Genomic DNA, 25,995 nt, shown 5'->3' with positions numbered 1-25,995 from the left:
ACGGTAGGCAGCTGTCTCTGCACTGATCGCCTGTGAGTGAGACAACGCTAGCTAGCCAATGGGAGCATAGTAGAACGCCCCTCTGAATAATGGGGCGTGGTTTTGGCTTGCAAGGCCCTCCCCCGCCCTCCCATCGGATCTCTGACCATGACTCCATTATAGGCAGAAACTCAAACAGGATGGACCCGTGACTAGAACTATCCAACACTGGTCTGAGCAATTGTAATCCACACTTCAAGATTGTTTTGATCACGCAGACTGGGAAATGTTCTGGGCAGTTTCAGAGAATAATATCGATTTATACACTAACTCTGTGAGTGAGTTTATAAGGAAGTGTCACGTGTGCTCCCTCTCCGGCCCCTAGGTCACCAGGCTGCTCGTTATGGGGCACACTTGTCACCATCGTTACGAGCATCAGCGCATTATGACACTCACCTGGACTCCATCACCTCCTTGATTACCTGCCCTATATATGTCACTCCCTTTGATTCCTTCCCCAGATGTTATTGTTTCTGTTTCAGTTTCCTGACTGTGCGTTGTTCGTGTTTCTTGTTTTGTTCATGCTTCCCAGCTCACAAGTTATAGGAAGTGATTCTGACATGTTGTACCCACTGTGACTATTAAAACTTACATTAACCAGAAACCGTGGATAGACAGCGATATTCGCGCAAAACTGAAAGTTTTATAATTCACTGTATATACTGTATATACTGTTTTGCAAACCACTGCATTTAACCATGGAAAGATGACTGGGAATATGGCCGAATATAAACAGTGTAGTTATTCCCTCCACAAGGCAATCAAACAAGCGAAATGTCGGTATAGGGACAAAGTGGAGTCGCAATTCAACAGATCAGACACGAGACGCATGTGACAGGGTCTAGAGGCAAATACGGACACAAAAAGAAAACCAGCCACATCACGGACACCGACATCTTGTTTCCAGACAAACTAAACACCTTCTTTGCCCGCTGTGAGGATAATATAGTGCCACCAACATGGCCCACTACCAAGGACTGTGGGCCCCCTCTCTCCTTCTCCATGGCCGACCTGAGTAAGACGTTTAAAAATGTTAACCCTCGCAAGGCTGCCAGGCCCAGACAGCATCCCTAGCCGCGTCCTCAGAGCATGCGCAGACCAGCTGGCTGGTGTGTTTACGGACATATTCAATCTCTCCCTATCTCAGTCTGCTGTCCCCACATGCTTCAAGATGGTCACCACTGTTCCTGTACCCAAGAAGGCAAAGCTAACTGAACTAAATGACTATAGCCCCGTAGCACTCACTTCTGTCATCATGACGTGCTTTGAGAGACTAGTCAAGGATCATATCACCTCCACCTTACCTGCCACCCCAAACCCACTTCAATTTGCATACCGCCCCAATAGGTACAAAGACGATGCATCGCCATCAGTCTGTACACTGCCCTATCCCATCTGGACAAGTGGAATACCCATGTAAGAATGCTGTTCATCGACTACAGCTCAGCATTCAACACCATAGCTCATCTTTAAGCTTGAGGCCTTGGGTTTCAACCCCGCCCTGTGCAAATGGGTCCTGAACTTTCTGACGGGCCACCCCCAGATGGTGAATGTAGGAAACAACATCTCCACTCTGCTGATCCTCAACACTGGGGCCCCACAATGGTGTGTGCTTCAACCCCCTCCTGTACTCCCTGTTCACCCATGACTGTGTGGCCATGCACGCCTCCAACTCCATCATCAAGTTTGCAGACGACACAACAGTAGGGGGCTTGATTACCAACAACGACGAGACCGCCTGCAGGGAGGAGGTGAGGGCACTCGGAGTGTGGTGTCAGGAAAACAACCTCTCACTCAACATCAACAAAACAAAGGAGATGATCGTGGACTTCAGGAAACAGCAGAGGGAGTTTTAAGATCCTCGGCGTACACATCACGGACAAACTGAAATGGTCCACCCACACAGACAGTGTGGTGAAGAAGGCGCAACAGCACCTCTTCAACCTCAGGAGGCTGAAGAAATTTGGCTTGTCACCAAAAACCCTCAAAAACCTTTACAGATGCAAAATTGAGAGCATCCTGCCGGGCTGTTTCACCACCTGGTACGGCAACTGCATTGCCCACAACCGCAAGGCTCTCCAGAGGGAAGTGCGGTCTGCACAACGCATCACCGAGGGCAAACTACCTGCCCTCCAGGACACCTACAGCATCCGATGTCACAGGAAGGCCAAAAAGATAATCAAGGACAACAACCAGCCGGGCCACTACCTGTTCCCCCCGCTATCATCCAGAAGATGAGGTCAGTACAGGTGCATCAAAGCTGGGACAGAGAGACTGAACAACAGCTTCTATCTCAAGGCCATCAGACTGTTAAACAGCCATCAGTGACACAAAGAGGCTGCTGCCTCCATACAGACTCTAAATCATTGGCCACTTTAATAAATGGATTACTCGTCACTTTAATAATGTTTACATACAGTTGAAGTCGGAAGTTTATATACACCTTAGCCAAATACATTTCAACTCAGTTTTTCACAATTCCTGACATTTAATCCCAGTAAAGAATTCCCTGTCTTAGGTCAGTTAGGATCACCACTTTATTTTAAGAATGTGAAATGTCAGAATAATAGTAGAGAGAATAGTTTATTTCAGCTTTTATTTCTTTCATCACATTCCCAGTGGATCAGAAGTTTACATACACTCAATTAGTATTGGGTAGCATTGCATTTAAATTGTTTAACATGGGTCAAACAGGTTTGTAGGCCTCTGTGCTCGCACATGCTTTTTCAGTTCTGCCCACAAATTTTCTATACCATTGAGGTCAGGACTTTGTGATGGTCACTCCAATACCTTGACTTTGTTGTCCTTAAGAAATTTTGCTACAACTTTGGATGTATGCTTGGGGTCATTATTCATTTGGAAGACCCATTTGCAACCAAGCTTTAACTTCCTGACTGATGTCTTGAGATGTTGCTTCAATATATCCCCATAATTTTCCTTCCTCATGATGCCATCTATTTTGGAAAGTGCACCAGTCCCTCCCACAACAAAGCACCCCAACAACATGATGCTGCCACCCCTGTGCTTCACGGTTGGGATGGTGTTCTTTGGCTTGCAAGCCTCCCCCTTTTTCCTCAAAACATAACGATGGTCATTGTGGCCAAACAGTTCTATTTTTGTTTCATCAGACCAGAGGACATTTCTCCAAAAAGTACAATCTTTGGCTCCATGTGCAGTTGCAAACCGTAGTCTGGCTTTTTTTATGGCGGTTTTGGAGCAGTGGCTTCTTCCTTGCTGAGCGGCCTTTCATGTTGTGTCGATATGGGACTCGTTTTACTGTGTATATAGATACTTTTGTACCTGTTTCCTCCAGCATCTTCACAATACAATGTCCTTTGCTGTTGTTCTGGGATTGATTTGCACTTTTCGCACCAAAGTACGTTCATCTCTAGGAGGCGTTTGGAAATTACTCCCAAGGATGAACCAGACATGTGGAGTTCTACAAAAAAAATTCTGGAGGTCTTGGCTGATTTCTTTGATGTTCCCATGATGTCAAGCAAAGAGGCACTGAGTTTGAAGTTAGGCTTGAAATACATTGACAGGTACACCTCCAATTGACTCAAATTTAGTCAATTAGCCTATCAAAAGCTCCTAAGGCCATGACATCATTTTCTGGAATTTTCCAAGTTGTTTAAAGGCAGAGTCAGCTTAGTGTATGTAAACTTCTGACCCACTGGAATTGTGATACAGTGAATTATAAGTGAAATAATCTGTCTGTAAACAATTGTTGGAAAAATGACGTGTCATGCACAAAGTAGATGTCTTAACTGACTTGCCAAAACTATAGTTGATTAACAAGAAATTTGTGGAGTGTTTGAATAACGAATTTTAATGACTCCAACATAAGTGTATGTTATCTTCCGACTTCACCTGTATCTTGCATTACTTATCTCATATGTATATACTGTATTCTATACCATCTATTGCATCTTGCCTATGCTGCTCGGTCATCACTCATCCATATATTTATATTACTCCATTACTTTATTTAGATTTGTGTCTATTAGGTAGTTGTTGTGCAATTGTCAGATTACTTGTTTGATTTTACTGCACTGTCGGAACTTGAAGCACAAGCATTTCACTACATTCGCATTAACATCTGCTAACCATGTGTTTGTGACCAATAAAATTTTATTTAGATTTGATGAACATGTTGTCTCTGACCTAGTCAGTGTGGAATGTCACAGAGGGATCACACTGTTCTATATGTTCCATTAGAAAATGTCATGCCCTCTCCAACTTAGACCCATTCTGAATCCTTAGCCCCCTAACCAACAGGCACTTCTTTAAGTCTGTAACATAGCCCAGGGCTTTCTCCATTATGCAGATTGGAGTCCTGAGGAAGTGGCTCACTGCTTCACGCTTGTGTGTCTGTGGTAGAATCCTCTCCAGGCGGCTTCCTGAAGATGTTTTGTATTTCATTGTTTACATGCTACTGAAAATCAATAAGCCCTGGGGGCTGCTGATGATGTAAGAGGAAGTGCTGGGTTATCAATATAACACTGCATGAGTCACGCTGTCGCGACTTCCGCCGAAGTCGGTCCCTCTCCTTGTTCGAGCGGCGTTCGGCGGTCGACGTCACCGGCCTTCTAGCCATTGCCGATCCACTTTTCATTTTCCATTTGTTTTTTCCTTGTTTTACACACCTGGTTTCAATTCCCCAATTACAGGTTTATTATTTAACCCTCTGTTTTCCCCATGGTTTTTGTGCGTGTTTGTCTATTGTAAGTTCGGTCCGATGTTTGTGGGCTTGGTGTTACTTCATGTATTTTGAATTTTTGAGTAAAGTTCCTTTTGTTACTCATCTCTGCTGTTCTGCGCCTGACTCCTCTACACCAGCTACACCCAGATCCTTACACATGCTGTGGAGTGAGATGAGATTTGCCTGGACTTCAGCAAACATACTGGAGTGTTTAAGGTGTTAAGTGTGTGTGTGTGTGTGTGTGTGTGTGTGTGTGTGTGTGTGTGTGTGTGTGTGTGTGTGTGTGTGTGTGTGTGTGTGTGTGTGTGTGTATGTGTGTGTGTGTGTGTGTGTGTGTGTATGTGTATGTGTATGTGTATGTGTATGTGTATGTGTATGTGTGTGTGTGTGTGTGTGTGTGTGTGTGTGTGTGTGTTGTACAGTTTTTTCCAACTGCTTACACACAAAATCTTTTCATGTCACACGATTTTTGAAACCTCTCACTCAAAGTGCAAAACTACACACCAAATGTGAAAAACCATAAGCTATTTCTCAGCCTTTGACTCAGTTGTCAATTGCATAAAACACTTTTTTCAAAATACTACACACAATTCTCAACCTAAAACACAAAAATCTAACAGGAAGTGACTTGTTTTCCTTTTCCAAACACAACCAATCAAAATGCTACACTTATTCACCAGGTCACACAAACACTCCTCACATGTGCAAACACTAATAGCTTAACTGATCACTAACCAATCACTGCTTTACTGTTGTATAGGCCTATAAATAGGTCAAAGGTCAGATTACCTGTTTTGAACAATGGATGCCAACAATGGACAGAGAGCAAGAGGAGTAGGAGGGAGAGGAAGAGGACAAGGGCAAAGAAGAGAAGGAAGGAGAGGTATCTCTAATGAGATTAGGGCAAAATTTGTTGATCATGTGATCAACCACGGTTTGACCATGAGAGAGGCTGGACTGAGAGTCCAGCCCAATTTGAGTCAATTTACAGTGGCGTCCATCTTGTGATGTGGACGAAGTATCGTGGCCAGACTCAGGCCGGAGAAGAGATGAAGCGTAGCTTAGCACTGGTGACTGCCCCCCCCCCTACCAATTCCTGTACTGCCCCCTTGGGACACCACACACACAATTGTGTTCTTTACTGTATTCTAAAGTATATACTTTTGGTTTACATATGTTTATGGTTTTGTTGTATGCTACTGTATACAATAGTAATGTTTGGCCTAATAAATATTTTCTGTTTCTACATTGCATTGGTGTTTACAGTGTACTTGTTACCCCTCTCAGCCGATTACTTTCACTGTAGAACATTGTATTGAAATGTAGATATAGGCCTATGAAAGATCAAAGAGCTTTAGATTTAGAACAACAGTGTTTACATGGTGTATCTAAAAATGTACTATTATGAATGCAGTGTTTGCCATTTGATGCAAATGCTTTATTCTGACATGTGTTTATGGCATTTTGAATGCAGTGTTACATTTTGAAGGAGATGTGAGGCATTTTGCATTTTGTGTGTGCAGTTTTGGGAATTGTGTGTAGAGTTTTGAAAAAAAGGAGACAGTTTTGAAAACTTGTTTAAGCAGTTGGAAAAAACTGTAATTTGTTAATGGCCCCTAACTACCCATCTGTGGCATGGACAGTGAGTCACATCCACTTGGCACAGGGCTCAATAGCAGCGCCTGGCAGTGTTTCTACCTCTCCACACAGTGAGCTCTACAGGATCAACAGCAACCCTCTGCACAACACACACATACAGTACACTTACTCCTGCCCCACACACACACACGCACGTCTTGCTATGCACACAATCCTCTCGCTACACACTGCTACACACACTCCTCATGCCATAAATACACTTAGACCAAACACACAATCATCCTGCTACACACACACTCCTGCCACACTTGCCCACCTACTCACTCCACACAAATGCATTGTTCCTGTTCTACTGAGACCAAAGAAAGGTCAACTTATGATTGACTGAAGTGGTAAAAAAGAAGGCTTTTGTTAGCCTGATTTATTGAGTGTTTTTTTTCCATAATGATCATGGTTAAAGAGTAAATATGCCTAACATCTGATTATATCTATACATAGGCTAAATCAGGACTAAAGGAGTGGAAAGACCTTAATGGTTGGTCTTCTCACTTCTCCCCCTCTTACCGGCATATACAGTGAGGCATTGTATTTCCACAGTTGATGCGACGCTAGAAGAGTTTGGAGAGTCAGTTTAAACACAATTCTGCCACTTATGAGTCACTAGAGGACTAGTGTGTGTGTGTGTGTGTGTGTGCGTGTGCATGTGTGCATGTGTGTGTAGTCCCAAGAGAGAGCGAAAGAACCAGGTGCAAAATTGCTGTGAAACTCCAGAGAGAAAGGCAACACAAACCTCCTTTAGCTGTGGTGAACAACACACACACTTATTTACCTCACCCTCAAGCTCCTACACAAAGTGAAAATGCACACTCCACTTTAAGAAACCACTGAGCATTGCCAGCACCTTCACAGAAAAATGTGTGGATGTAGGCCTACTGGAGAGTAGAACATATTTTCATTGTGGGCAACAATTGAAATCAAAGGGAAAGAAGACGAGAGGAAAACAGAGGAAGAGACAGTAGCATATGTTATTAGTTTGTGTTGCCACGTTTTTCGGAGTGTCTGTCGCTGTGTATCCCATGCGTTATTAAAATGTACTGTAGTCATACCGTAGACATTAGTGCATCCCTCCCACACAGAACATGAGGAACATTAAATGACCTGCCATACCTGGTCAGCCCATTGCACAGGTTATTTGGGGTCATATAAAAATCAAATCAAATCAAATCAAATTTTATTTGTCACATACACATGGTTAGTAGATGTTAATGCAAGTGTAGCGAAATGCTTGTGCTTCTAGTTCCGACCATGCAGTAATATCTAACAAGTAATCTAACCTAACAATTTCATAACAACTACCTTATACACACAAGTGTAAAGGAATTAATAAGAATATGTACATAAAAATATATGAATGAGTGATGGCCGAACGGCATAGGCAAGATGCAATAGATGGTATAGAGTACAGTATATACATATGAGATGAGTAATGTAGGGTATGTAAACATCATATAAAGTGTCATTGTTTAAAGTGACTAGTGATACATTTATTACATCAAATGTTTCATTATTAAAGTGGCTGGGGATGAGTCAGTATGTTGGCAGCAGCCACTCAATGTTAGTGGTGGCTGTTTAACAGTCTGATGGCCTTGAGATAGAAGCTGTTTTTCAGTCTGTTTCCTGAAGTCCACGATCATCTCTTTTGTTTTTGTTGACACTGAGTGTGAGGTTATTTTCCTGACACCACACTCTGAGGACCCTCATCTCCTTCCTGTAGGCCGTCTCGTCATTATTGGTAATCAAGCTTACCACTGTAGTGTCGTCTGCAAACTTGATGATTGAGTTGGAGGCGTGCATGGCCACGCAGTCATGGGTGAACATGGAGTACAGGAGAGGGCTGAGAACGCACCCTTGTGGGGCCCCAGTGTTGAGGATCAGCGGGGTGGAAATGTTGTTACCTACCCTCACCACCTGGGGGGCGGCCCGTCAGGAAGTCCAGGACCCAGTTGCACAGGGCGGGGTCGAGACCCAGGGTCTCGAGCTTAATGACGAGTTTGGAGGGTACTATGGTGTTAAATGCTGAGCTGTAGTCGAGCTGTAGTCGATGAACATAGATCACTGCTAGTTCAACTGAAACTGGAACTAAAACTGGTGACAATTCTATCAGAGTATCTACTAGGTTGTTTGCCAGGAGAAGAATGGTTATGGTGGCAGAGGTTGGAGCTAACTCCAAAAAGGGAAGTGAAATGATCGAGTAAATTTGTCTTTTTTTCTTGCATTTTCTTGTTCAGCTGCTGTGCCACATCTGACTGTCTTTGACTGTGTGTAATAGCTTTCTTTGTTCTGCTCTGTCGTGAGTCACTCCTCTATTTTGTCAGACAGATTAGAATTTCCCTTCCCCCTGTTACACATCATGATGTATCAAAATGAGAAGTTATATGGAAAGTGCATCATGAGAAGAGTTTATTGAGTTGGAACCTACCCTGAAGCAGGCTCCATCACAAAGCTTTTCTCAGAGGTCTTTTTATTGACCCAGAAGGGCCGATAGCTTTTTTTCATTTTTTATAAAACAATTATTTAACCTTTATTTAACTACGAAATTCAGTTAAGAACAAATTCTTATTTACAATGACGGCCTACCAAAAGGCTGGGATTTTAAAAAATGTAATTTAATTTTTATAATAAATTAAATAAAAATATAGGACAAAACTCCCATCACGACAAGATAGACAACACAACACTACATGAAGAGAGACCTAAAACAACAACAGCAGCATGGCATCAACACATGACAACACAGCATGGTAGCACCACAACATGACAACAACATGGTAGCTGTCACGTCCTTACCTTAGTTCCTTTTTTATGTCTCTATTTTGGTTTGGTCAGGGCGTTAGTTGGGGTGGGCATTCTATGTTTTTTCTATGTTTTCTATTTCTATGTGTTTGGCCTGGTATGGTTCTCAATCAGAGGCAGCTGTCAATCGTTGTCTCTGATTGAGAACCATACTTAGGTAACCTTTTCCCACCTGTGTTTTGTGGGTAATTATTTTTCAGTGTGTGTTTGTGGGCACCTCGGTTGAGTCACGGTCTTTGCTGTTTACCTGGTTGTTTTTTTTGGTTATTTCGGTTTCACTTTTATTAAAAGATGTGGAACTACATGCACGCTGCGCCTTGGTTGATTTATGACAGGGAGTTTGAGGATAGCGAGTGTGACAGTAGCAACACAACATGGTAGCAGCACAAAACAGGGTACAAACATTATTGGGCACAGACAACTGCACAACGGGCAAGAAGGTAAAGACAACAATACATCACACAAAGCAGCCACAACTGTCAGTAAGAGTGTCCATGATTGAGTCTTGGAATGAAGAGATTAAGATAAAACTGTCCAGTTTGAGTGTTCGTTCCAGTCGCTAGCTGCAGCGAACTGAAAAGACAAGCCACCAAAGGATGTGTGTGCTTTGGGGACCTTTAACAGAATGTGATCGTCAGAACAGGTGTTGTATGTGAAAGATGACGGGTGCAGTAGATATCTCAGATAGGGGGGAATGAGGCCTAAGAGGGTTTGATCAATAAGCATCAACCAGTGGGTCTTGTGATGGGTACACAGAGATGAGCAGTTTACAGAGGAGTATAGAGTACAGTGATGTGTCCTATAAGGAGCATCAGTGGCAAATCTGATCTCCGAATGGTAAAGAACATCTAGCCTCTCGAAAGCACTCTTGCCTGCCGATCTATAAATTACGTCTCCATAATCTAGCATGGGTAGGATGGTCATCTGAATCAGGATTTGTTTGGCAGCTGGGGTGAAAGAGGAGTGATTACGATAGAGAAAACTAAGTCTACATTTAACTTTAGCCCGCAGCTTTTATATGTGTTGAGAGAAGGACAGTGTGCCGTCAAGCCATACTCCCAAGTACTTGTATGAGGTGACTACCTCAAGCTCTAAACCCTCAGAGGTAGTAATCACACCTTTGAGGAGAGGGGTATTGTTCTTACCAAACCACATGACCTTCGTTTTGGAGGTGTTCAGAACCAGAACAAGGGAAGAGAAAGCTTGTTGTAGAGCGTTTAACACAATCCGTGGAGGGGCCAGCTGAGTATAAGACTATCATCTGCATTTAAATGGATGAGAGAGCTTCCTACTGCTTGAGCTATGTTGTTGATGTAAATTGAGAAGAGCGTGGGGCCTAGGATTGAGCCTTTGGGTACACCCTTGGTGACAGGCAGTGGCTGAGACAGGAGATGTTCTGACTTTATACACTGCACTCTTTGAGAGAGGTTTTTTTGCATTGTTTCTAACTTATTTTTGTACTTAATTTGTACATAATGTTGCTGCTACAATCTCTTATCACCCAAAATATCTTCTGGACATCAGAATTGTGATTACTCACCATGAACTGGAATAAGCTTTTTCCTTTAACGAGTCTGACAAGAAAGATATACTGCTCTCCCGGGAACAGGCCCAGATACCCGTCATTTGCATGAAGAAAATACGGAGGAAAAGAGGACGCAGATCAGGTTGCCTTTTGAGAATCGTGAGGCAAGCAATTAAACTCCCACTGCCATCAATTCTACTTACAACATGCAATCATTGGAAAATAAAATTGATGACCTACGATTATGATTATCCTACCAACTGGACATTAAGAACTGTAATATCTTATGTTTCACCGAGTCATGGCTGAACGATGACACGGATAATGTAGAGCTGTATGGATTTTCAATGCACCAGCAGAACAGAGAATGTACGTCTGGTAAGACGAGGGGTGGGGGTGTGTGTCTTTTTGTCAATATCAGCTGGTGCGCGATGTATAATATTAAAGAAGTCTCGAGGTATTGCTCACCTGAGGTAGAGTACCATATGATAAGCTGTAGACCACACCATCTACCAAGAGAGTTCACATCTACAGTGGGGCAAAAAAGTATTTAGTCAGCCACCAATTGTGCAAGTTCTCCCACTTAAAAAGATGAGAGAGGCCTGTAATTCTCATCATAGGTACACTTCAACTATGACAGACAAAATTAGAAAAAAAATCCAGAAAATCACATTGTTGGATTTTTTATGAATTTATTTGCAAATGATGGTGGAAAATAAGTATTTGGTCAATAACAAAAGTTTATCTCAATACTTTGTTATATACCCTTTGTTGGCAATGACAGAGGTCAAACGTTTTCTGTAAGTCTTCACAAGGTTTTCACACACTGTTGCTGGTATTTTGGCCCATTCCTCCATGCAGATCTCCTCTAGAGCAGTGATGTTTTGGGGCTGTTGCTGGGCAACACGGACTTTCAACTCCCTCCAAAGATTTTCTATGGGGTTAAGATCTGGAGACTGGCTAGGCCACTCCAGGACCTTGAAATGCTTCTTACGAAGCAACTCCTTCGTTGCCCGGGCAGTGTGTTTGGGATCATTGTCATGCTGAAAGACCCAGCCACGTTTCATCTTCAATGCCCTTGCTGATGGAAGGAGGTTTTCACTCAAAATCTCATGATACATGGCCCCATTCATTCTTTCCTTTACACGGATCAGTCGTCCTGGTCCCTTTGCAGAAAAACAGCCCCAAAGCATGATGTTTCCACCCCCATATGCTTCACAGTAGGTATGGTGTTCTTTGGATGCAACTCAGCATTCTTTGTCCTCCAAACACGACGAGTTGAGTTTTTACCAAAAAGTTATATTTTGGTTTCATCTGACCATATGACATTCTCCCAATCTTCTTCTGGATCATCCAAATGCTCTCTAGCAAACTTCAGATGGGCCTGGACATGTACTAGCTTAAGCAGGGGGACTCGTCTGGCACTGCAGGATTTGAGTCCCTGGCGGCTTAGTGTGTTACTGATGGTAGGCTTTGTTACTTTGGTCCCAGCTCTCTGCAGGTCATTCACTAGGTCCCCCCGTGTGGTTCTGGGATTTTTGCTCACCGTTCTTGTGATCATTTTGACCCCACGGTGTGAGATCTTGCGTGGAGCCCCAGATCGAGGGAGATTATCAGTGGTCTTGTATGTCTTCCATTTCCTAATAATTGCTCCCACATTTGATTTCTTCAAACCAAGCTGCGTACCTATTGCAGATTCAGTCTTCCCAGCCTGGTGCAGGTCTACAATTTTGTTTCTGGTGTCCTTTGACAGCTCTTTGGTCTTGGCCATAGTGGAGTTTGGAGTGTGACTGTTTGAGGTTGTGGACATGTGTCTTTTATACTGATAACAAGTTCAAACAGGTGCCATTAATACAGGTAACGAGTGTAGGACAGAGAAGCCTCTTAAAGAAGATGTTACATGTCTGTAAGAGCCAAATACTTATTTTCCACCATAATTTGCAAATAAATTCATAAAAAATCCTACAATGTGATTTTCTGTATTTTTTTAATTTCATTTTGTCTGTCATAGTTGAAGTGTCCCTATGATGAAAATTACAGGCCTCTCTCATATTTTTAAGTGGGAGAACTTGCACAATTGGTGGCTGACTAAATTATTTTTTGCCCCTCTGTATATTATTCATAGCAGTCTATTTACCACCACAGACTGATGCTGGTACTAAGACCACACTCAACCAACTCTATAAGGCCAGAAGCAAACAAGAAAATGCTCACCCGGAAGAGGCGCTCCTAGAGGCCGGGGACTTTAATGCAGGCAAACTTAAATCAGTTTTATCACATTTTTTACCAGCATGTCACATGTGCAACCAGAGGAAAAAAATCTCTAGACCACCTTTACTCCACACACAGAGACACATACAAAGCCCTCCCTCGTCCTCCAGTTGGCAAATCTGACAATAATTATATCCTTCTGATTCTTGCTTACAAGCAAAAACTAAAGCAGGAAGTACCAGTGATTCGCTCAATATGGAAGTGGTCAGATGAATCGGATGCTACGCTACAGGACTGTTTTGCTAGCACAGACTGGAATATGTTCTGGGATTCATCCAATGGCATTGAGGAGTATATCACCTCAGTCATCGGCTTCATCATTAAGTGCATCGATGACATCGTCCCCACAGTGACCGTACGTACATCTCCCAACCAGAAGCCATGGATTACAGGCAACATCCGCATTGAGTTACAGGCTAGAGCTCCTGCTTTCAAGGAGCAGGACAATAATCCGGATGCCTTTAACAAATCCCGCTATTCCCTCAGACGAACCAACAAACAAGCAAAGAGGATACAGGATTAAGATTGAATCCTACTACACCGGCTCTGACGCTCGTCGGATATGGCAGGGCTTGAAAACTATTACGGACTACAAAGGGAAACCCAGACGCGAGCTGCCCAATGACACAAGCCTACCAGACGAGCTAAATGCCTTTTATGCTCTCGTTGAGGCAAGCAACACTGAAGCATGCACGAGAGCACAAGCTGTTCTGGATGACTGTGTGATAACGCTCTCAGTAGCCGATGTGAGCAAGACCTTTAAACAGGTCAACATTCACAAAGTGGCAAGGCCAAATGGATTACCAGGACGTGTACTCAAAGCATGCGGGACCAACTGTCAAGTGTCTTCACCTCAGTGTCTTCAACCTCTCCCGGTCAGGGTCTGTAATACCTACATGTTTCAAGCAGACCACCATAGTCCCTGTGCCCAAGGAAGCGATGGTAACCTGCCTAAATGATTACCGCCCCGTAGCACTCAAGTGGGTAGCCATGAAGTGCTTTGAAAGGCACACATCAACAGCATCCTCCCGGATACCCTAGACCCACTCCAATTTTCAAATCACCCCAACAGATCCACAGATGACGCAATCTCAATCGCACTCCACACTGCCCTTTCCCAACTGGACAAAAGGAAGACCTATGTGAGAATGCTGTTCATTAACTACAGCTCAGCATTCAACACCATAGTGCCCACGAAGCTCATTACTATGCTGAGGACCCTGGGACTAAACACCTCCCTCTGCAACTGGATCTTGAACTTTCTGACAGGCCACCCCCAGGTGGTAAGGGTAGGCAACAACACATCTGCCACGCTGATCCTCAACACTAGGGCCCATCAGGGGTGTGTACTTTGTCCCCTGCTGTACTCCCTGTTCACACACGACTGTGTGGCCAAACACAACTCCAACACCATCATTAAGTTTGCTGACGACACAACAGTGGTAGGCCTGATCACCGACAACGATGAGACAGCCTATAGGGAGGAGGTCAGAGAACTGGCAGTGTGGTGCCAGGACAATAACATTTCCCTCGACGTGAGCAAGACAGAGGATCTGATCGTGGACTACAGGAAAAGGCTGGCAGAACAGGCCCCCATTAACACCAACTGGGCGTTCCAAGTTCCTTGGTGTCCACATCATCAACAATCTTTCATGGTCCAAACACATCAAGGCAGTCGTGAAGAGGGCACGACAACACTTTTTCCCCCTCAGGATACTGAAAAGATTTGGCATGGGTCCCCAGATCCTCAAAATGTTCTGTAGCTGCACCATCGAGAGCATCCTGACCGGTTGCATCATCGCCTGTTATGGCAACTGCTTGGCATCTGACTGTATGATGCTACAGAGGGTAGTGCGTATGGCCCAGTACATCACTAGGGCCAAGGTTCCTGCCATCCAGGACCTATATAATAGGTGGTGTCAGAGAAAATCCCATAAAATTGTCAGAGACTCCAGTCACCCAAGTCATAGACTGTTTTGTCTGCTACCGCACAGCAACCGGTACCAGAGTGCCAAATCTAGGACCAAAAGGCTTATTAACAGCTTCTACCACCAAGCCATAAGACTGCTGAACAATTAATCAGATTGCCACTGGACTATTACATTGACCCCCCCATTTGTTTTGTACACTGCTGCTACTCGCTGTTTATTATCTATGCATAGTCACTTCACCTCTACCTACATGTACAAATTACCTCTAAACTGTACCCCCACACACTGACTCGGTACCGATACCCCCTGTAGCCTCATTATTGTTATGTTATTGTGTTAATTTTTTATTATTTTTTACTTTAGTTAATTTGGTTAATATTGTCTTAACTCTTCTTGATCTGCACTGTTGGTTAAGGGCTTGTAAGTAAGCATTTGACAAATAAAGTTTGATTAAATTTGAGTTAGCAAACCAGGCCAAAGACCCCTCAGAGACACCAATACTCCTTAACCGGCCCACAAGAAAGGAATGGTCTACCGTATCAAAAGCTTGGCCAAGTCAATAAAAATTACAGCACAACATTGCTTAGAACCAAGTGTAACGGACGTGAAACGGCTAGCTTAGTTAGCGGTGCGCGCTAAATAGCGTTTCAATCGGTGACGTCACTTGCTCTGAGACCTTGAAGTAGGAGTTCCCCTTGCTCTGCAATTGCCGCGGCTTTTGTGGAGCGATGGTTAACAATGCTTCGTGGGTGACTGTTGTTGATGTGTGCAGAGGGTCCCTGGTTCGCGCCCGGGTATGGGCGAGGGGACGGTCTAAAGTTATACTGTTACATTGGTGCCGTGACCCAGATCACTGGTTGCTGCGGAAAAGGAGGAAGGTCAAAAGGGGTGTGTGTGTAACAGACGTGAAACTGCTAGCTTAGTTAGCGGTGCGCGCTAAATAGCGTTTCAATCGGTGACGTCACTTGCTCTGAGACCTTGAAGTAGTAGTTCCCCTTGCTCTGCAAGGGCCGCGGCTTTTGTGGAGCGATGGGTAACGATGCTTCGTGGGTGACTGTTGTTGACGTGTGCAGAGGGTCCCTGGTTTGCGCCCGGGTATGGGCGAGGGGGCGGTCTAAAGTTATACTGTTACACAAGGGCAATGGTGATATCATTTAGGACCTTTAAGATTGCAGTGACACATCCATAACCTGTGCGGAAACTAGATTGCATCCCAGAGAGAATACTACAGACATCAAGAAAGCCAGTCAGTTGTTTTTTGACAAGTTTTTCCAATACTTTGATAAACAGAGCAAAGTAGAAATAGGCCTAAAACAGTTAGGATCAGCTTGATCTCCCCCATTAAATAAAGGACGGACTGTGGCTGCCTTCCAAGCAATGGGAACCTCCCCAGAGAGGAGAGACAGGTAAAAAAAAATCAGAGATAGGCTTGGCGATGATAGGGGCAGCAACCTTAAAGAAGAAAGGGTCTAAACCATCTGACCCAGATGGTTTTTCGTGGTCAAGTTTATCTAGCTGCAGCTTGAGGTCACGTTACTGTAAAACACAACAGTCTATTCTTTGTGGCTTAAAGTTGAGTCTGCCCTTTATTCACAAATCTTCCATGAAAAACTCTTCCATGAAACTCTTCCATGAAAAAAAATGATATATGCTGTGTTCAAAATACATATATTGTCCAGATTTTTGTAGTTTGTCTCAGTTATGAAATAGTCTGTTTGATTTGTGAAAGATACAGGATCTGCATGTGTTTCAATGCTCCCGAAGTGGCGCAGCAGTCTAAGGCACTGCATCTCAGTGCTAGAGGCATCACTACAAGCCCTGGTTTGATTCCAGGCTGTATTACAACCAGCTGTGATTGGGAGTCCTATCGGTCAGCGCACAATTGGCCCAGCGTCGCCCGGGTTAGGGTTTGGCCGGAGGAGGCCATCATTGTAATAAGAATTTGTTCTTAACAGACGTGCCTAGTTAAATAAAAGTTAAATAAAGGTTCAATGAAAAATAAAAAATAGGTGACCTATAGCATTCAGGGGTAGATTATACAGTAGGCTACAAGCAATCTTTGAAAGCCCATTAATGTCACACCTTTACCACTACGTTCTAATAGTCACTTAATAGTCATGGGACATGTCAATTTTGCAAAGGGCATTAATCTACATAACTCATCATGTGTAACAAGAATCGAAATGAAGTAGCTGAAGACATAAAGTGTATACACATGCATAAAGCTAGGCTAAGTATACAGATGCCAGCACATCCATTGTTTTTTGTTTGTAGAAAATGTTCTTAAAATGACTCTAAAATTAACTTGATGTTTCATGCACGACATGTATTGTAGCTGAATATCTAAAGTGCATTTGATCATCTATACATGGATAAAGGAAGTGTCTGCATGATATGAATGGCTGGATGCTTAATTCAATGCTAAATCAATGCTTAATTTATTTCCAGGGCTTTTTTCCTTTCCATGGAGATTTTCCACTTTTAAAAAAAACAGACTACTTTTCAAATAGCTAGACTACCAAAGCAACCAGGTTTGATGGTTTTCAAAAATTGCAAATCAATGCCCTACTAACCATTTCCTTAAATAACATAACAGTTCAAAAAGGAAGAACTTAGTTTTGTTCAGGAGAGTGGAGTGCAGCAAATGTAGCTATAAAATGTATGTTAAATTTGGTAAATCAAAGTGTAAAGTTGTTCAACCAAGATATCGAATGAACGTAAAAGACGCTACTGGTAACCTGGCAACACAAAAACCTCCCTGACCAATCAAGGGCTTCGCTCAGCTTATTAATATCATCAAATAGGAAGCCTAGCTAGTTAGTTGTTTTAAAAATCCAAGGCTGCCAATGCTGTGGTATTTGAAGCACGATTATTGGTAAATATTTTGTATTCTAATTTGTATTGATTCATCTGAAGCTAGCTAGGTTTCTGTGACTAGATAAGGTACATTGTAGTACGACATTGTCGAGGGCTGTTCAGCCAATTGATCTTCCGTATATAAGAAGGCGTTTCTTTAGTTAATGCGTAGCTACAAGAGCTGAAATGTTAGTTTGACACACGAGGGGATTAATTGAAGTGTCCGCACGAATGCTCAGTTAACATCTTATTCTTGTGCAATTTGAATGCCTTGAGAAGATATTTATAACCGTATGTATATTTTTCATATTAGCTAATTCGGTGTTTGTGTGCTCCCTTTTGCTAGCTAAATCCTTGGTCATCTAACGTTATATCCTTGCAAACCAAACTGTTTGACGTGCCTGTTTGTGAGATATACATTTTAGGCTCGCGAGCAGTTAACTTATTACATGTTTAGTTTAAACATTTTACAGGCTGTAGCTGCCTATCTTGTGTATGTAACTCTTCTTTTTTAACAGTTTGTTGCTTGAAGTGATTTTACGAGATAATTTTACTGTTAGTTACATGTCTGCCAGGTATAGTATCTGGCTGGCTCGTATGTAGCACGAGCCTGTTCTGTCGGTTTTCAGATTCAACTACACTGGCGCGTGTTGTAAAATTAACTAGGTAGTCAATTTGTAATGCACAATTGTTGCTGTTATTCATGGATTCATTCTTTCCCCAAATGTAAATACTTCGCAGATGTATTAGAAATAATCCCACAACCCCCGAAATTGAATGTCATTGTTACGTTTAGTCTTACCATTTAACCAAGTATTTAATTGTTTTATTATTGAGAATTTTAGCACGATGTTCGACATCCAAAATATTGCTCTCGGGAGCAACTTTTTCGTTTTCCTCTGCTACTTAGCTAGCTAGTTCTCGAATGAAAGCATTTTGTCTGACTGTTCTAGAAGTTCAGGGAGGTATTATTTTGTAGAATAACTTGAGTTGCCCAATTATTATTTAACATGTCTCGTGGTCATTCTGCATTTCAATACTGCTATTTGTAATCAAGTGTGTCATGAATGGCTATCATACTATGCCGTAACCGTAATTATGTCTATTATAGCTAGCCTACATCAGTGATATATCATGCCCAAGTCATCTCACAAAGGCAGGAATTCCAGTGCATTCTGTTTTGGCATCTCATCCCAGACAAATGCATGTTCCGTGGGTTCAGAAACTACTGCAATTTGTTTTGTACTTCAAACTAATTGTGGCTTTTCTTCACCTTTTCTGTCCTAGTTCATTTAAATACACTTAGATGGCTAACAAGGCAGAGTCCACTATGAGCACTAGTGAGAGTGTGTCCCACAGCGTGCTGAGCTGGGACCAGGTGAGCCGTCTTAATGAGGTCCTGACAGAGGTGGTGCCTGTCCATGGCCGAGGGAACTTCCCCACTCTGGAGGTGCGGCTGAAGGACATTGTGCAGATGGTGCGCACCAGGCTGCAGCTAAGGGGGATTAAAGTGAAAGACGTCCGTCTGAACGGCTCTACAGCCAGCCACGTGCTGGTGCAGGACATTGGCTGGAGCTACAAGGACCTGGATGTCATTTTCAGGGTGGACCTGCCCCAGGAGTCAGGGTTCCAGCTGGTCAAAGATGTGGTGCTAGGCACCCTGCTGGACTTCCTCCCTGAGGGGGTGAACAAGGAGAAGATCACCCCCATGACTCTGAAGGAGGCCTATGTTCAGAAGCTAGTCAAGGTGTATACTGAGCAGGACCGCTGGAGCCTCATCTCCCTCTCCAACAACAATGGACGCAATGTGGAGCTCAAATTTGTGGACTCTATCCGCCGGCAGTTTGAGTTCAGTGTGGACTCATTTCAGATTGTGCTGGACTCACTGCTCACCTACTATGACTTTTCGCCGGGGAACCCCATGTCTCGCCACTTCCACCCCACCGTGGTGGGTGAGAGCGTGTATGGGGACTTTGGCGCGTCTCTGGATCACCTCATGAACAAGCTGATTGCTACCAAGCGGCCAGAGGAGATCCGTGGTGGGGGCCTGCTCAAGTACTGCAACCTGCTGGTAAGGGACTTCCGGCCCACCTCGGAGGAGGAGTTCAAGGGCCTGGAGCGCTACATGTGCTCCCGCTTCTTCATCGACTTCCCCGACATTGGCGAGCAGCAGCGCAAGCTGGAGGCCTACCTGCAGAGTCACTTTGTGGGCGAGGAGAAGAGCAAGTATGACTACCTCATGATCCTGCGGCGTGTGGTCAACGAGAGCACGGTGTGTCTCATGGGCCACGAGAGGCGACAGACCCTCAACCTCATCTCACTGACAGCCTTTAGGGTGCTGGCTGAGCAGAACGCCATTCCTGACGCCTCTAGTGTCACTTGCTACTACCAGCCGGCGCCCTACGTCCGAGACCACAACTTTAGCAACTACTACGTGGCCTCTTGTAACCAGAACATTCCAACATGGCTGCCATGTAACTGACAGACACACGCACACAAGATAAGGCTGCTGCTTTGAGGGGGAAAAAAAGAAAAAAGAGATAAATAGGCTCCCCATAAACACATTGGGCCATAACTGGGATTTCCCTCTGGTCATAAAGGATCTATTTAAATGGACAAGTGGTTTTGTTTTTTTTTTGGACTCCTTTCTCATTACTTATCTGCAGAGGTGTCAAGATAAATTGATCCAAAGTGATATCTGTGTTTGGATTCATGTTATTTAGCCTTTTTTTCATATTGCAATGTTTTTGTTCCCCCTTTTTTTCCCCCCCTAATCTGAGTTTCGAATTAACGTCCTGATTCAATAATGAATTGTCCTTGGTGCCTTACTGTCTGTCTTCCCCTGATAAGTATATTTGGTCCATCTTAATAGAAAGGGGGGGGGGATTGTGTGTTTGGGTTGTGTATTTAAGAAATGTGAAAAGACTGGGGGTGCAGAATGTTAATTGTGTAGTGACTAAAAATGTGAAATGATTCCTGAGCTGACATGGATGTTTAGCTTCCTGATGCGCAGTAGTGGTTTGCTCATCAGTGTTTGGGGATTTTCTATTAGTGAGATGACTTCATATTCATTTCCTTTAGAAGGCATCCAAGGTAAAAGGGAGGCCAAGGAACTGCTCATTTAGTTTTAAATCAAAGGTGTAAATTGGGGAAAGTCATATTACTAGCACAGCATTGTTCTCTAGCGGCCAGAGTGCCTGTGCCGTGTAGACTTTGTAATTGTATTTTCCACTGTGAATGTTGGTGACAGCCTCCTAAATCTGTTCAGCCCATTTATTTTTTTCTTTTCTTTAAGAACTTTATTCAGTCAAGACTGGATTTGCGTGTGTACTATGTAGGGTGTAAAGTGGCTTCCTCTCCTTGTGTCCTCTCCTCCATGCAACCGGTCAAATAGAACTGTAGAAAGCCTATCAAAACCTTTTGCGTTAATGCTTGAAAGGAGACTAGGGGAGGACGCCATGAATGAGTATTGACAAGCACCCCCATACAGTGACTGTTGGGCCTTTATTTGCCCACTGATCTGGGCTAATGTATGTTGTGTGGAGTTACTATTTTCTTTTAAACTTCTTCCAAATTGTCAGTGTTCATGGTCCACCTGGTGGGTTCTATACTGTAGGCTCATTCAGAGGGCAGGACAGGGCCTTCCTCTCTTCCTGGAATCTAATCTGAGAGGCAGGGAACTGCTGTCCCGTTCCTTAAAAGGAGCCCCACTTGGCAGGGTCTGGAGCCCCTTGCGGGCTTCGCAATGGCTGAAATGGGATCCCAGTCTGGTGCAGGCTACCCAATAGCTTTAACAGCAGTTTATAATTATTGTGGGAGGGTAAGGAAGGGGGTTCTGTGTGTCACTGCCCCTTCACGTGTGAGGGCTTACTCACTTTCCGCTCCACTCTCCACCACCCTTTAAGGGTTTGCTGGGGGCAGGTGTGTACAGTTTTCTGGTCATGGGAGGACAGGGGAACATGGCTGCTTGCCTAGCACATTCAACAAAACGTAAATGTCTGGAATTCCGTTCTCAATTTAGACCTCACGCTTTTTGATTTATATGGCAGAAGTTGTACTCAGATCTGACGGGCATCCCAGTCCCCCTTCAAACTTTAAACCCCATTTAGAAATTGCCCCCTACCATCTCCCATTCGACTGACCTCTCCATTTTAATTTCCAGTCCAGTAAGCCAACTGTTCTTTAAGTGTTTCTGTCCAACCAAACCCAGGGAATAACTTCTGCAAACCTAATATGTGCATCCAGAAAAGGTGTAGGATGTGGTTCTGCCCTGTTCACAGGCATATGGGGGGGGGGGTCAGCCAGCATGATCTTCTCTAGAGCTGATCATACCCCTGGCTCAGGGCACGTTGAGCTGGCTCAGCAGCCCAAAACGTAGACACTGCTTTTAACCTGGGTTAGCCTTAGCTTAGATTTAGCCACCATGGGGGCACATTCAGTGTGGGGGCACATTCAGTGTGGGGGCACATTCAGTGTGGGCCAAAGTCTGAACCAGCAACTGAAGTGCCTTCAAATTTTGGCAGGATTTGTATTTGGGCGAGGGGTAGAAGAGGGAATTGGCTCAGTTTTATTTTGTGCTTTTTTTTGGGTGGGTGGGGCAAAAAGGTTTGTCATTTGCGTTGGGTATAAATTGTCATTTATGGGTTTAGACACTGGCATTGAATTACGGATATAGCCTTTTTATTTTATGTGAAGTTTATTTTTCTTCATAAACCCAACCACAAAACAGCTGTAACTTAGCTGTCTAGTCATTCTAGTATTTCTTTGTCATGCTGTGTGCATTTTTTCCCTTCATTTATCCAACGCAATACTGACAGTAATGCATGATAACTGAGGTCAAATGACTTGCACAACACCCCACTCTATGGAAGCACTTTAGAGGCCTTGACTTACTCAACCCAGCTAGTGGAGCGTGTACCTGAACTTGCGCTCTGAAGGAATCTGAATGTGGGAGGTGAGCTGGTTCTCAGGGAGGTAAAATGTGTTGAAGGGCTGTTTCTATACTTTTTGGGGGTGGGGGGTGAACTTTCTGAACCTGTTTTGTATTGTGCCCCCATCTTGGCCACCAGATTCCTATATTTGGTATGACTCCCTCTGGTGTATATTAGAGATCTGTGTCTTTGTGCTGAGACCATTTTTAAAAGCGTGTGGCATTTGGAGCAGGTGGTCTTCAACCTTGGTTCTGTTTTTTTTTTGTGTTTTTGTTTTTTCACGGCATTGCTTAATCAATTAACTTCATTCAGGTGGAAAGTCCCCTTGTCTCGCTTTATTCAGGTGAGACAACATCTCTATTGGAGAGACGCTCCGTCATTCCCAGATATGTTTACCGCCATGCAAAGTGTTGAATCAATTAAGCTTTGAGCCAGAACCAGCAGCCCATTAGCGCTACACAACCAGGGCTGAAGACCACCTGATATTGAATGGGTGTAAAGCCTATCTTTCCCTACCTGTCCCTTACCCTGCCTGACTGTTATGGTTTGTCCTTTTCCAAAGAGCAAGTCATAACTTTTTTGGAACATGACTGAGGCCTTTGACTCACTTTACTATTTTTGCATTGAGTTTTGGAATTTGCTGCAGATGCGTTGTTTATACATGGATGTGGTTTAAGTGAAAGATGAAATTCTTGCTGTGTGTGAGGTCTTGCGTTCTCTGTCGGCTTTGACTGACTGCGATGGTGAGGATGTTGATTATCATTCATTTCTCAGCACTTTTACCTCACTAGTTTTCCTTTTTGGATCAAATGTTTGAAGAGGGGAAAAATAAAAATAAAGTTTGAACCCCACATCTGTTGTCCTAGTAATGGTGTTACTATTCTGTTCATTCTTACCACTTTAAAAGCACACAATGCAAAGGTTTTAAAACACTGAGTTAATATCAATGGGGACATTGTGTGTGTGTGTGCCTTTGGCTTTGTAGTGTGCACAAAGGCAATAGGCAAGATTAGTTCTCAACATATACTAAATCAATTTGAACGCATCCTTTATCATTATAGGACTAAAGCTTGAGGTTGACCAAGTAGCTTAATTATTGCCTCCCACTACTTTCACTGACAGTCACCTTAGCTTTGTTTACACTTGCTGCACTACTCCTGCATGCTCCTTGCCATTATGAATACAAAAATCTGTCTTGAGCACAATAAGGAAATGGTTACGAACTACATACAGGCTTAGGCCTTATTCCCAACTTTGTTTAGAAAAGTTCATGGGGTCAATATTTTCAAATGGGTGGAACATTTGTTTTCCCAACATGCTGTATTCGATGACTTCAAAGCATCTGGGGCTGACTAGACCTCAGTATTCACTCAACAGAGAAAGCAGGTCAGCAGAAAATCTCTTGTTTCAGCTGCAATGGTATTCTAGTGCTTTCATACCCTGAAGTGTGAACCTGATCAATCACACACTACCTTTTTGTGAGGTTGGAGTTGAACAGGCTAAAGTGTTTGTTCAAACTATCCATCTGTATGTAATGCTGTTCACACAGACCACTCATTTTCCACTCTCGCTGGAAACTTCAAGCGTAGACACTGAATCACACTGCGCTGCCATTCAGAAAAAGATGATTTATCTGCTGGGGATTACTCATGGTGTAACCTAAATAATGCAGCTGTGTGTCCCCTGCACAACATCTGAACCACTTTTTCCATCTCATTGCCGTAAACCGAGGCACTGTGTCATGTTGTATAAATCAAACTCTTCCCCTCTGACTAGTGAATTGATCAAATAACCATCTCCCATAAGTAGAGTCGTTCAAGTGTAAATCAGACTCCACTTGCATATGATGAATACCTATCAACATGCTGACGACGTGACAATCCCTGCTGTGCTATCTAAACACAAACAAATAGTCTTGGAAGCCCTGTGGTGGACTGGCACAATCTGTAATATCCTTAAAAAGCCTCTATATTATCTCTGAATTCTAAAGCATGCTTTACTCTGGCGGTGTCAGTATAAAAGCATGCCTGTCGTGCTCTAAAGGCTTCCTCGACTAGGTGTTAAATCTCATTTCCTGTGTGCGTCAGTGGCCACGTAGAGAGAGGTTGCCAGGGGATTGGAGGGGAGGGTGGACATTCAGGCACACAATGCGTCCCTCCCAGGTCCCTGGGCAGCCCAATGGACAATCGCCATTAGAAACACACACAAAAATAAACAGGCCAGTGTATGGCCAGGCCAAACAATGCATGATTTCTGGAATACTGCAGATAGAAATATGCAGGGAGAGACAATGAAAAGGCAGCAGCAGCAGAATGCTTAGAGAGTGAGGAAGGGGGTGATAGAGACCCCATCAGGACAGGGCCACAATGAACCTGAGTGTCCTCTGCTATAGACATTCTCTCATACACACAAGCATGTACACACACAATGTAATTTATCCTAAAAGCTACAGTATCTCTTCTCTGCTTTACTTATCTTTGATCAAATTGTCTGAGTATTAATTGGGTGTATACAGTATGTGAGTAACATCAACTTTAATCAGCCACAGAGCTAATTAGTTACCTATGGCCCAGAGACCTCAGATACAAATCCAGTTAGCACCGATCACATCTGTTTTATAGGGGGCGATGACATGACGGATTGTGTGTTTGTTGTGCTTGATGCAAACATCACTCCTGGCCTGTCTACGTAGTAGGCTCAAAGTCAGGACAAGTTCAGAAAAGGGGGAATAGATTCAGGTTAACACAGCCTCTGCTACAAAAGTAGTCCTTGGGGCAATGTAATTCTGCTCTGCATGAAGCAGCGTAAAACACTGATCTAGTGTGTGAAAGGGGGAAGAATAAAAGTGTTACCCCTTTTGTTATCTTAATGAGTCCTGAGTCAGAGTGACTGTGCAACACCCTAAAGCATCCTCCTGACTCTGCAGGTCTGTCGTGTCCTGTGTCACTAACTTCTGAGAACTCTAGCAGCTTGAGCAAACTGTTCCTCCCGTTCAGGAAATGGACAAGCTGCGCAAACATCACCCATTTCCCCACAGCAACAACAGCCCTGAAGCAAGGAGTGCCATTTATAAGAGGAGACCTACTCAAGGTCCTGAGAAACAGGTGATGGGTGGAGGGAGGTCACAGAAGACAGATGCCACTGTGGTCGAAACAGAGAGAGCAAGTGTGAAAGAGAGAGAAAAAAGAGAGTGGATAGCATGACCTCTGCATGTTTCCGGTGGAGTAATTTCTCAGAAGCACTCCTATTCTTATTTCACCATATGACCTCCTCACTTAGCCCCACCCA

At 43.6% G+C, this 25,995-nt stretch overlaps 1 protein-coding gene across 2 annotated transcripts; it reads left to right on the top strand.

The window, feature by feature from the left end:
- The first annotated feature begins 17,703 nt into the window (after nucleotides 1-17,703).
- Nucleotides 17,704-23,558, top strand: tent5c (terminal nucleotidyltransferase 5C). Of its 2 annotated transcripts, none has more exons than XM_024408997.2 (2): nucleotides 17,704-17,795; nucleotides 19,064-23,558. In XM_024408997.2, the coding sequence occupies exon 2, from the start codon at nucleotides 19,083-19,085 to the stop codon at nucleotides 20,256-20,258; it is 1,176 nt and encodes a 391-aa protein (XP_024264765.1). In that variant the 5' UTR covers nucleotides 17,704-17,795; nucleotides 19,064-19,082; the 3' UTR covers nucleotides 20,259-23,558. The 2 variants fall into 2 exon arrangements, with proteins under 2 accessions (XP_024264765.1, XP_024264758.1); XM_024408990.2 differs by lacking the exon at nucleotides 17,704-17,795 and adding an exon at nucleotides 17,927-18,067.
- The last annotated feature ends 2,437 nt before the right edge of the window (nucleotides 23,559-25,995 follow it).

The sequence above is a fragment of the Oncorhynchus tshawytscha genome, linkage group LG03 (genome assembly GCF_018296145.1).
Source record: "Oncorhynchus tshawytscha isolate Ot180627B linkage group LG03, Otsh_v2.0, whole genome shotgun sequence".
NCBI classification, from domain to species: Eukaryota; Metazoa; Chordata; class Actinopteri; order Salmoniformes; family Salmonidae; genus Oncorhynchus; species Oncorhynchus tshawytscha.
Note: the sequence above shows the minus strand (reverse complement) of the source record. Positions and strands in the feature narration are given on the sequence as shown.